The 13542-nt window shown below is 45.1% G+C and overlaps 1 protein-coding gene across 6 annotated transcripts in view; it reads right to left on the bottom strand.

Moving 5' to 3' along the window:
- Positions 1-13542, bottom strand: part of PTPN3 (protein tyrosine phosphatase non-receptor type 3) — a 1880479-nt gene that overhangs the window by 698247 nt on the left and 1168690 nt on the right. For all 6 annotated transcript variants that reach the window (XM_078687727.1, XM_078687724.1, XM_078687726.1 and 3 more), the window contains one exon: positions 5625-5648. In XM_078687727.1, the coding sequence (XP_078543853.1) occupies positions 5625-5648 (24 nt within the window). The remainder of the gene's footprint in view (positions 1-5624; positions 5649-13542) is intronic.

Below are 13542 nucleotides of genomic sequence, written 5' to 3'. Positions count from 1 at the left end.
AATGGGGCTCTCCAGGAGCGTGGCTCAGTTGAGATTGGATGCTTTATAGGTAGCTTTATGCGTTTGGGGGCGCTGCCGGTTCATGCTTCTTGACGGACCCTGGGAGTGACTGCGTAAGCATGAGTGTGTGGAGGGGACTCTGGTTGTGTAGTCTGACTCGGACGTTCTAGTGTAGTCAGTAATGATGGTGGCTGTTGAGTGCTGGCCATGTGATGGCGGAATTGATGCAGTATTTTAGCCATTTCCATTGAGATGTGTTTTCTGCTTATAATCCGGTTAATAATGTCAGTTCACATCCTTTTTCTTGAGCCCTTAGGGGCCGGGATGAACCGAACATAGAAACAAAAAGAAGTCCAGAAAATGAATCAGAACTAAATAATGACAAAAACAACCTATGGCAAGCAGGAAAGCAGCCAACTGTGAACAACCAAGGTGAGCCAAGCAATAGATGTCATCTGGAGTGTACTCTAAAAGAGAATTCCTAGCAGCCCACACATACAGCCACAGACAGCCCCACAACCTCAGGACAGCCAAATGCATAGGGTGAAAGTAATAGCAAGAAGGTCAGGTACCCCAGAGAACAATTGTCAGGGTCCAGTAACAACAGAAAAGACGAACTTGCTTGGGACAGTAAATCAAGCCTAAAGGGCTCAAGAAGCAAGAAAGCTTGCTTTCAAGGCATATATTCGGGGAATTATATCTAAACAGGCCAGGGTTCTGCGGTCTATTCGCGGGAATCTTGCTAGGGTTTAAGCTAACATTACTCTATTAGATGCTGCCCCACACGAGCCGCAAACTCAGGATAAACACAGTGCCCTCATTTTGGAGTTTAATGAGCATGCAGACAGAGAGGCATTGTTGCTTGGCAAATTTCAGGCGGCACGCCGGTACAGAGAGGGAGAACACCCTGGAAAAACGCTGGCACGCTTGGTACGCACCCCCAGAGGCTCTGGTCATATAGCAGCAGTGAAACGCACGGACGGCACATTGGCTATGAACGACATTGACATCCTGGCGGAATTAGTCGCATATTACCGGTCCCTTTATTCCACCACTCTTTCCCCAGATTTTTCCCAACACCTAGAATATTTAAAAGAGGTTGCAATGGTTTTGCTCACTAAGGGGCAAGCAGACTTTCTGGCCGACCCTTTCACTGTTGAGGAAATTACGCTTGCTATAGATGTCCTGACCGGCTCTAAAACTCCAGGGCTTGATGGACTATCTGGAGTTTTTCATAACGCATACAAGGAAAGCCTAGCACCACAGCTTCTGGAGGTTTATGCGGAGACATTGGAGACAGGCGCACTCCTCCCCTCCATGAGAGAGGCAGCCATCTCCTTGTTATTAAAACCTGGTAAGGACCCCACCAACTGCTCGTCTTATCGCCCTATCTCCCTATTTAACTTCGTTAAAGTTTAGACCTGGCCATATGCAAATCAGTCATGACCCTGTGCCTCATGGGAACAGCCCAGCCCGAACTGCCAAGCCAGGTCCTCCCTGGACCGGAAACAAGCATCCTATGACCGGTTTCAGGGTTTCACCCCTCTTCAGCCAGGATATCTTGAATCCAGTAGTACAGTGAACTCGGACCCACATCTGGGCATACCCGGCGCACTTAGGGCGAGAAAGCAAAAGACACACAATTGTTGGACGGAATGCAGAACAAATCAAAACATTCACCCCCCAGTCAAGAGATCTGGGTTAAATCCATCATTCTTTTGCTCACCATGCCACCCCAGTTTAGACCTGGCCATATGCAAATCAGTCTTGCCCCTTTGTTGTTTTTGCATTTGTCACCCCGAGTGGGATGGGTATACCCAGACATGTGTCCTGTGCTCTCCATGCCACTGGGATTAAGCTATCCTGGCTGAAGAGGGGTGAAACCTTGAAACCAGTCCTAGGATGCTTGTTTCCAGTCCTGGGATGACCTGGCTTGGCAGTTCAGGTTGGACTGTTCCCATGAGGCACAGGGTCAAGACTGATTTGCATATGGCCGGGTTCAAACTGGAATGGTATGGTGAGCAAAATAATGGTGGATTAAGGCCCAGATCTCTGTACTGGGGTGACATTGTTCTGCATTCTGTCCATCAACTGTTGTTTTTGCATTTGTCACCCCGAGTGGGACGGGTATGCCCAGACATGGGTCCCGTGCTCTCCATGCCACTGGAATCAAGCTACCCTGGCTGATAAGGGGTGAAACCCCAAAACTGGTTCTAGGATGCCTGTTTCCAGTCCAGGGAGGACCTGGCTTGGCAGTTCAGGCTGGACTGTTCCCATGAGGCACAGGGTCAAGACTGATTTGCATATGGCTGTGTCCAAACTGAAATGGCCTGGTGAGCAAAATAACAGTGGATTTAGGCCCAGATCTCTGTACTGGGGTGAATGTATGACATTGTTCTGCATTCTGTCCATCAACTGATGTTTTTGCAGTTAGACTGGAAGGCACAGCAGTTTCTGAGCACTTGGTTGACATGATGAAACTTTGAGAGTATTTAGCATGGCATATTCATTACAAATCATGGGTGAATTAAAGTTTTCTTTGCGTGACTTGTGGTAGATTATTGCAGTGTGCAATCCAGAACAAGCTATAGGCCTTAAAGTATGCTAAAAAAGATTCACTGCTATAGGTTAGTAGGTTTTACTACTTTATGCTCTTTACAGCGGAAGTTGGAGGGTGAAGGATTTCACATTGATTAAATGAGGTTAGTTAGAGTAGGTTTGAATGTACTATACATGTGGGGCATTTCACTTATGGTTTAAATATACTGCTAGTTCATTTTTTTATAGTCATCACTGCCAATCATCAACCTTATTTCCAATTGATACTAAGAATACTTTTTAGGTCTTCAATGGACTGGACTACAGCAAATGGACATCCCAATAGCCCGCCATTCACTCTTTAGCCCCCTGACATCGTTACTTGAGAACACTTTGATGTCCCATTTTCCACTGCCAGGAGACTCAAGTGTGATATTGATATCTCAAAGGACTTCATGTACAGCCTGAAGAGCCAAAGTTACAGGATGGACTCTAGGCACAGAGATGATTTAATGTCTTAAACAGCCATGGACAATATAACATTTTGAATTTTGGTACTGCCCCACACTAGTTCAAATCAAAAATCAAATCAAATAAGCTTTATTCGATTGTGACATACAACCATAAAAGCACAAGATATACATAACAAATTTACTATAACTCTTAAAAACATACATCCATTTAAAAATCAATAAGTATGGCGAAAGACATCACTTTAGGATAGCGAGTTGAACAATTGGCGGCTATTGGGTACAAAATCATCAACAAGACTAGTTTAAGAAAAAGATAAAAACACGTAAAACATGCTCAATCCCAGTCTGACATGCCAGAAATTTAACAGTGGCACGAATATTTAAAAACTCGAGAGTATACAATTTAAAGTGCATGGTGCATAGGTCATCATATCCGTCACTAACATTCTATGTGGGAAAAAAGATTCATGGAATCATCATGCTTTTTCCGGCCTTAATTGAGCTAAGGATGAAAGTAGCACCAAAAAAGCGAATCCTCAGGTCTTCCCTGGTTAGTAATAGCAACATAGCAGCTTTAATAGTTCTAACCCCGTGTTTCTTAAAAAGTGGTTTGAGAAACATAATTCAGGTCGCATAAAAGTAGAAAGTGCATAGTGCTCTGCTTGGAAATCCCATCACATGGGCAGGGTAGGGACGGATGCCGTTTCAAAGTTGGAAATGCAATCAGGTGATGCACTAAACCAATCCTTCATCTAATCAAAACAAAAAGATGTGAAGGTCTAGTAACAAAAGAAAGATACGCTGAGAAGCCTATCGTATCTGTATACATGTGATAAAACTGATACGTAGACTGTTTCATGACTATCGCTTTCCTATTTTTTATCACTCGCGAAAGATAGGTACTTTTCAAATCCTGTTTAGACATTAATTGAGAGTCATTAAAATTACCCAGACATTATATGTAAAAAAAGTCATCATATGATCTGGTTAAGTATCTAAGCCATGGTATCTTAGAACCATACTCCAGTTTCAAACAATCATTTATAATTGCTTTAGTAAAAAAAGTTTAATCTTTTGACCAGATTTGTCTCCAAAGCTGTAGTGGTCGCAGGGCTATTAGGTCACACAAATAATTCAGCCCTACTTCGCTATATACAAATTCCATTGGGGCCGAAGCTGGAAGGCACAAAAGCTTCTTTAAGAATAAATTCTCTTCAGTTTGTAGATTAGCACATGCCTGGAGGCCCCATATACCCGCCCCATATAATACAACCGAGGTGCATCTGGCCTTGTAAATAGCAATCATGTCCCTAATCCGCCGGTCTCCTAAATTAGAAGCAAATTTAAAAACACTATTTATACTCCTTTTGAGTTTAGCCTTAACGTTTACCTTCTCATCATTCCAGCCCCCAACAGAGGAAAAAAAGATACCTAGGTAACAAAAAGATTTCACATTCTCTATCTTGTTACCCTCGACGGTACAAGGTTTTAAATATTTTAATTTTGGGTCCACACACCATGGTAAAAGTTTTGGACTTATTTATCAACAACAGCCTCTTGTTGATAAAGGCTGCAAACCCATTGATGAGCTTCTGCAGGCCCAGTGGGGTTCTTGATAGCAAGACGGCATTGTCCGCATAAAGCAGAACTGGTACCGCCTTACCATCGATCAACGGACAATCTGCTTGAATAGTTTTAAGGGCTGCATCTACATCGTTAATAAATAAAGTAAAAAGCAAAGGTGCCGGGACACAACCTTGGCAGATGCCACGTTTGACCCTAACATTAGGTGTATAATCACCCCGCTGACCATACCTCACTTTAGTTGACAGGTTCTCATACAGCCTAGCTAAAAAATATATGATGGCTTTGGGGGCACCAAGGTTAATTAAAACAGGCCATAGTACCCCATGATTCACCAAATCAAAGGCACTGCTTAGATCTACAAAACATAAAAACAACCGCCCCTGTTTAGCTTTTGTATACTTCCCAATTAAAAGTTCCACGTTGATACTCTGCTCTAGAGTACCAAGACCTTTTCTAAAACCATACTGGGATTGAGCTAAAATATCATTGTCCGAGACCCACTCCTCTAACCTTATCAAAAGGAGTTATTAGGTAATTTGTTAAGACATTTTCTGTAATCTAGCACCCTTTTACCGGAGCCCTTTAATGGAACTGTAGGACTGGCCCTGCCTGAAACCACTCTGCAATTTATTACCATGTGTTTGACCGTGGCAAGAGCAATGTTCTTAAAATGTTGACATTGTTTCAAGCACTATGTTACACATTGTATCTATGGAAACTGGTTGTAAATGCAGTGCATTGGCATCCTATTTGCTGAATGCAGTGTCCCATTCAGTGGTCTTGAATTGTTTTCATTTTATTGTCTGTTGTTCAACTATTTGGATTTCAAACCTACCTTCTGGTGTATATACAAACACATCCTGAGGAACATATTGCCATAATACATACACTCTACAGAGCATGTTTTTTATTATGTTTTCCACACTGAAATCTAACGTACTGACTTAATCAAAACAGTTTTAAGATCACTGAAATGAATATTATCAACCATGCTGGGTAATTTTTATTAAGACAAACAAAACTTACTTTGGTGATTCTTGTTCTGATGACCTGTAAAATAGAACGTACATGAGTCAAACACCCAAAAGGCTTTTATCCCATGACTAATAAGACAGAAGCATTATCACATGATGTAATACTCAAATAAAAAAAAACTATGGCAAAGGCAACGTTACATTATTAGCAATAAATATTTGTGAATACTTGGCAAATACCAAGCAGTCCCTCTCCTATCACCCGCCCAAAGTGGTTCTTAAATACGGATATTATCCTCCTTGCCAAAGTGTTTTTCCAAAATGGGAAGAGGACACAATCCACATTATATTTAGAAGTACTGAACCTCTCCTTGTGCAACAAATGCCATCATGCTGATTGTAACGTTGAGGAACACTTCAACAGCTCGCCCACACCAAAATACTAGCTTGGTAAACTGTTCTAGCCATCATTACTCTTCTTGTCTTCCTGACAGACCGAACAACCATCTACATTTGCATCCAAAGTGACGCTTAACACATTCTGTCCCTTTTGAGCTACAGTCTCTTTTCTGTTACACTTCAGAGAGTCCACAAAACATATAGACTCAATAAATAGGAGCAAGATATGGGGCTCAAGATATATGAAGTAACCGGATACTAATAAAAAGGGATAATAGAAACTAAGTTAAGCTAAGCCATATGTTATTTGTATGGTGTTTATGACACCCTATGGCTGTTAAGGCTCAGTTTTAAAAGTGAGGGTACAGAGGTGAGAAAGCTCAATTGACTGGTTATGCTGTGTGTAGCATATAACATCTAAGCATGGACAGCCAGCATTTCGATGGTGATTCCTATATGATGTCAAAGGAGTAACTGTGAGCAGTGCATGGCCACATCTTATAACTAAGGCTCCCGGTTTTATGGTATTTATTTTTTCAACATTTCCGTCTGGATTTATTCATATTCAATTTTTGCTCATATTTTCTGCATTTATCCATTTTTATTTTGTGTTTCCTGTATAAATGAAGCTGCAATGGCTATTTTTTCTTTTTAAAAACATATTTTATTGAGTTTTTATAGTACCACTTGGGGGGTTGCCCGACATAAACCATTTTGAGATAGGATAATGACAAAGTACCAAACATGGATACATCATTGAGTACAGTTTGAATATATAACAACAATGAAAACCAAAACTTTGCGCAGACTTTACCACCCCACCCACCTTGACAGGAATATTTATATATGAAGGTATGTCTGAATAGAGAAAACAGTATACAGAACATTATGGCCCATAACATCCGGTGAAAACTATTTGTCAAGGGGTTTGCGAAGGAAGAGGGGGAAGGTCTATGCCCCGGTATGTAGTCCATCTAGACCAGATTTTCCTGTGCTTCTGAGTGCAACCCCGTGCCTGGAAGACTGCTATCTCCGCACCCATGCATTTGTCTAGTTCCTTTCACCGTTTCCCTATTGCTGGTGGGGAAGTTCCCTTCCATAACTGAGCAATATCACGCTTGGCGAATGTGTGTTTGTATCCGTTCCCCCCTATGTCAACAGTGCTATGAAGCAGGAACAGTCTAGGGTGGTGTGGAAAATCCTAATCTTGCCACCTGGCGTAAGTATGTACCTTGTCACAGGGGTGTTGTCTGAATCAAATGCCCCTGCCACCCCATCCGCCGGACCGTATACTGCCACTGCTGAATCGTTGTACTGCTGGCATGGGGTAGAGAGTCAAGATACTGCGCACTGTACAGTAACCTGAGGAGGGCGGGTCCCCTCCATCGCTGTGTGTTCTAGAGCAAACGCCGGGTCAGTAGGAGCATTGTACCACCATTCATTAATTACCAAACGATGAGAAGGCACATAGTACGAGTACACGTCTGCCGCAGCAATACCGCAGCAGAACGGGTAGATTGCACATGGGTCTGTGGTGCCACCCTAATCGCTCCCCTGCCCCATAAGAATTTATTATGTATGCCGTTTATTTGCGCAAACCATGATCACAGTATATGATATGGAAAGTTTTGAAGCCAATATAACAATCTGGGAAGAGAGAACATTTTGAAAATCGCCGATCGCCCATACAGTGAGAGGTAAGAATGACTCGGAGGCCGGCAAGAAGTAGATTAATACTACGCGCCCATGCGGTCTTTGGACAGGGAGATATGTATACACCCAGGTATTGAAAACCCTCTGTTACATGTTTTAACTGAGCTGTCCATGTATTTCTACCCTGCTGACCGCATACTGGAAACAGGACTGATTGGGATGGGTTGGTCTGGAAACCGGTGGTCTGGCCGAAGACTCGGAGGTTCTGTAGGATGCGCGGGCCCGAGAACCATGGATCAGTCATGAAGAATAATACATCGTCTGCATATAATGCAATATGATCAGGTTGTGACCTCGGCCAGTCAAAGCCTGGAAACACTGGATCCCGTCGAACTCATACCGCCAAGGGTTCCACCGGCAAAGCAAATAAGAGTGGAGACAAGGGGCAGCACTGCCGTGTGCTGCGGCTAATGGGAAAGAAGGGGGAACGATGAATAGCAATACTCACTGAGGCCATAGGTTCGGTATATAGTAGGCGCACAGAAGCTAAAAAGCACGGGCCAAAACTGATCGCATCCAAAAGCTGGAAGAGGTACTCCCAGCTCAGGGAGTCAAAAGCCTTGTTAATATCGGCGAGGAGTATGACCGCAGGGCGACCCAGCTCTGGGGCCAATGCCATGGCATTATGGACTCGGCGAATGTTATGACGAGTGGCTCTGTGTGGCATAAAGCCGGATTGATCTAGATGGATCAAATCTTGAATGCAGGTCTGAATGCGATCGGCAAGGACTATTTCCAGTAGTTTGGATTCAAAGTTCCTTAGGGAGATAGGGCGGTATGAGGACGGGTCTTCCGGTGGTCGGCCGGGTTTTTACAAAGAGGTAAATCTCGGCCTGCTGCCAGTCTCAAGCTAGTAGTTTCTTTTCGAGGGCATTGTGTATTGTGTCCAACAGGTGAGGGCCCAGATTGGACATATGGGAAACTCATTGGGGCTAGGGGCCCGCCCCGGTTGCATAGCGGCCGATACCGTAGTTAAGTTGTCCACTGTGATGGGGGTGTCTATTGGGTCTCTCATCAGATCTGTTAATCTTTGGGGGGAATATCCCGAAGGAACTCTGCTATGAGATCCTGAGAGAGCTTTTCCCTCTGAGTGTATAGGATAGAGAAATAGTGCACCAATTCTGTGACCACTTATACGGGAGATGTACGCAAGACAACATAGCTACCGAAGATGATTGGAACTGTGGCTGGGGCTCACGCAGTTTGGCATAGTCTGTGCAACATTTTACTTGATTTATCCTCCCACTGGTATATTCGGTGTTGAGACGCTAACCAAATTTCTTTTGCCTCTTCTATAAGGTGTTGTTGTAACTGTTGCTGCTTGAGGGATACATTTTGCTGAAGGGGTGGACTGGGATTGTGTGTGTATCGTGTCTCTAAGGATGTGTACTGGGCCTCCAGCACTACCCGCTGGGCGGAGCGCTTACGTTTGTCGTTAGCCCGGTAACTAAAGTCTACCCCTCGGATCGTGGGTTTCATGGCTTCCCAAAGGGTTTCTTTAGATGTAGCTGAGTCGACATTTAGGGTTAAATACTCTTGAATTGCCATGCTCAGACAGTCCTGATAGTCAGGATCTTGAAGATACTATGGGGACATTCGCCACCTAAAGGGGGACTATTGAAAGTGCAGGAGAAGTGTCACTGTGACCGGGGAATGATCAGACAACCCTCTGGGAAGATGGGAGACCTGGTTAAACCTGTGGATATAATTCGTGGTGTAAACATATAATCTAAATGAGACATGGATCCATGGACTGTGGACAAGTATGTGCAGCCTATCTCGGCGGGGTGATATTCTCGCCATATGTCGGACCATCCCAGCGTACCAGCAAGTAGCGATAGCTTGGAGGCAGCGGAGGAAGGGCCTACCCCGGATCCTCGCCTTCTATCAAGTGATGACATAATATCATTCCAATCTCCTCCCAGGAGAGACAGTCCCTCTGGGAGTTCGCTCCGCAAACGAGTGATGCTATCTACAAAAGTGGTCCCCAGAGAGGTGCGTAAATGCTGCCAAAATGTAATGGTTCACCATAAAGTGAGCGCGACAGAAGAACAAATTGACCCCCGGGATCTACCCAGTGTTTAATAGGAATAAAGGGGACACGACAGTGAATAAGGATAGCCATTCCCAGGGAACCCCTTGTGAAACCCGCATGATATACTAGCTGATATCCAAACCTGGCCAGGCAGGGAGCCTTTTTGCCCAGTAGATGGGTCTCCTGTAGGAGAAGAATGTCTGCTCTATATCGTTTGGCTTGTCGAAGGATAGCACCTCTTTTGACTTTGTTAAGCAGCCCTCGGACATTCCACATGACCACTGTCAAATCACCCAGAGGGGAGGCAGCCGCTTGATTGGCCATATGTCAGTTATAAGTCTAACAGTAAAGACAAGCCTAGTGAAAAATGGGATGTGTGTCTGCGCGTGTAAAAGTACTAAACATAACATAACTCCAAACCCAAACCCCCTCCTCCATAACCCACCATCCACCGATACTGCCAAGAACTAGGAGCATCTGTCGCGGTGAGGAGCACACCAGGACACCAACTTGAGAGCCCAGGGCCCCCCTCCAATGGATCCCAACATTCCAGTAGAACATTAACATTGGGGTACACAGGTCAGGGTCAGGTCAGCTACACTGCACAATGTACACCTCTACTTGATGCAGGATGGCCGGAGCAGTTTCCAACTATAGACATTTAGTAATAATCAAATTGATACAGCTCAGCCCATGAAGTAAACAGGATGCTCGGTCAAGACTGGAGGAGTGCTGTTCAGATCCGGAGGGGTGTCGCTGGTTTTATTTTGTCCTGCGTGGTCTGTTTCGTTGCAAGCCCCTGGAGGAGTCAGACTCTAATGGCGGTGGGGAGCGAGGTTTCAGCTGGGCCCTCATCTGTCCAGGCAAAAACCGCTTCAGGCGAGTAAAACAAATAGGTCTTAGAGTTATACACAGCACCTAACCTGGTAAGATAAAGCAGCATGTATGAAATATTAATATCTCAGTATCACCGTTTTGCTGCTGTAAAGGACTGTCTTTGCTGTTGCACTAGGCGGGTGTAATCTGGAAAGATCATTATAGGCCTGGAGTCAAAGACGAGTTTATCTTTATGCGACCCAGCGAACTGTAGCACAGCATCACTGTCTGCATAATTAGGTAGCTTGGCGATGATCAGCTGTGGATTTCCCTCGGGGTGGCTTTCTCGTCAGTGCCCAGAGGGTCCTCTGAACTACAAAGCACGTGGAGATCATATCGGGCGGTAGTAAATCTTTGAGCCATGAGGTAAAGAAGGGATTCATGGAGTTACCCTCACAACCCTCCAGAAAGCCAACGAAGTGGAGGGTGTTATGCCTAGCACGGCCTTCTGAGTCTTCAACCCGGGATGCTAGCTCCTGCGAGATCACAGTTAATTTGTTGACACGCTGCTGTAAAGTTGTCACATTATCCTCCACGGAGGAGATCCGTGTCTCAGCTTCGGTGATACGGTCCACAGCCCATCTCAGATCTTGTCGCAGAAAGGAGACTTTGGTACCTACTGCACCAATCTTGCCATCTAGCGTATCTCTCGCTTCTGTAATGGCCGGTAAGAGAGCTGCGTTGTCCAGTAAGGGGCCAGGCATGGATCCCCCGCCTGCTGCCGCAGCATATTGGTCCAAGGTGCTTTGTTTCGAGCCTGCGGAGCCAGGCTTATCTTTTCCCATGATTGTGCCGCCAATTGGTCTCTCCAATTATTTAGGGGGGGGGGGTGGGTCACGGGCCATGGTATTATGCGACACACGGGGTCGTGGTGGTTCCAAATCACCACTCTGGGGGGCTCACCAGGGAGAGCGCCACAAGCCCGTCCTCACTAAAACCAACCACTGCCAGGCCACAAGCCGCACCAGGCCTAGCCCAGTCGCCTCTGCAGCCCACAGCAGATAGCCAAGCAGGCCCCTCTACCGGGACAGGCGCACCTCTACGCCCAGGGTCTGGTGTATCACGCCCAAGGGAGAGCCCAACTATGGAGGGCTGCAAAGAAGGCCCCGCGAGCCTGGTGCATCGCATCACCCGCCCCCGTCCCTCAGAGGCCGAGGGCTACCCCCCCCCCCACCAGTCGGAGCCCAAGCCAAGGCGAGCCCCACGACCCCAGAGGGAAAACCAGACTGGGCTGATGGGGTCCCCCATGACCAGGCTCGCGGCCAGAGGCTGAGACAACCACCCTGCAGCAGACCCCCGTAAGGCGCAGGGAGCAAGCACCACTGGCGGCACCCGCTTTGCTCCCCCTGCAGGCACCGTGCCTTTCACCTTAGGATCCGGACCTTGCCCCCATACAGGTCCCGGCTATGCCCTGTCGGGGATTGGGCAGCAGACCAGCAGCGTCAGGTCCAGACTATGTCGCGTCCCAGGCAGCTCGAGCACTCTCATGCCGCCTATCGCCGGCTGTCAGTACCCAGCACCGCACCAGGCAGCCAGAGTGGGTTAGCGGTCCTACGATCGTCGTAAAGGCCTGCACCAAGGTAAATTACACACATTACTTCAGTATATTATAGCTCACGCCACACCAGTATTCACCGGTGCGGCCCTTGTTAACGTCCACACGGCTAACATTTTTTCACTCCCGAAGCATCTTTTTAGCACTTTTACCCCATAGAAACTTACCTGCAGTTAATATCCTTGCAGTTAAATGCTAGTTAAACATCTAAACACACTATCATGTATACCGAATATGTTTCTTTTTTTGTTGACAGAACACATATCCCCAGAAGAAGGCATTCAGTCTATGCCGAAATGCATTGGGATTATTAGAGTGCATTTTTTTGGAATTTGAAGAAATAACTATGTGAAAGTTGAACATATCCTTGTGAATAGAACAAGATGAATTAAAAAACGAACAATTTGTCAAAGCAACCATTTGACGTTTACTTTTTGAAAAGCATTGATGAAACCTTTAATATAAGGACATTTGGGAGCCCGGGGGACACTCCCCAGGTCTAGGGGGGTGCTACATGAGGCCAAGGTAAATTACAGCAGGATTTAGGAAGGATTAATTAGGTGGACGAGGGGAGCTTATTCAAGCCGCGTCCGCCATGTTGGCTTACCAAGACACGCCACCCTGCAATGGGTATTTTTGAACATATATTTAACTGATAAATGTGTACTCGCATTTGAATGTCCAAAAGGTTTCAGTATTATACAGTGCAATAGCGTTATCTGAAACCACTTTCATTGTAGACCAGCAAAAATAACTGTAGATCTGCACTTAATTAAGCCTAATTTGGAAATCTATTGTCTTTTTTTGTCTCCCCTACCTCTCAATCTGTACACCTACTGATCTGGCACTCATGATTGACAGTAGCAAAAATCACCAAAAGAAGAACTATTTTCCGTATTTTTTTGTATTTAAAAATAAATACAGAAATTGTTTTCTGTCTGTATTTATCTGTAAAAATCAGTAAAAACGGAAAACTGGGAGCCTTACTTATAATGCTACCTAGCTTTGTTTATCCTTAACCGGTTTCATATAATAAAAAGCTTTGTTAAAGCCAACAGGTCTGGTTTTAAAAAGCTATCACACAATTACAAAGCATATCATGTGAGTTAACACATTAAACCAGGGTCTTTTCACGTTGCCATTGCTTGTGTTGTTTGGCTCTGTGCACAAGGCATAGCTTTTGTTTAGCAGTTTTAATTAGCACAACTGCAAAGAACAGTGTAGTTCATAAGAAACAAACAAGCAGTGGCATAGCCAATAGGTCTCGCCTTTGGGACCTTATAAGTGTTTAGACATGCAACAGATTATGTTGCTGCACCAAGGATATTGTACTGTATAACTAAATACTTATAAGGTTCCAAAGGCGAGACCTATTGGCTATGCCAATGCTCG

Source organism: Lissotriton helveticus, chromosome 4_1 (genome assembly GCF_964261635.1).
Source record: "Lissotriton helveticus chromosome 4_1, aLisHel1.1, whole genome shotgun sequence".
NCBI lineage: Eukaryota > Metazoa > Chordata > Amphibia > Caudata > Salamandridae > Lissotriton > Lissotriton helveticus.
The sequence above is the reverse complement of the archived record's forward strand: the minus strand, read 5'-3'. Positions and strand labels throughout refer to the sequence as shown.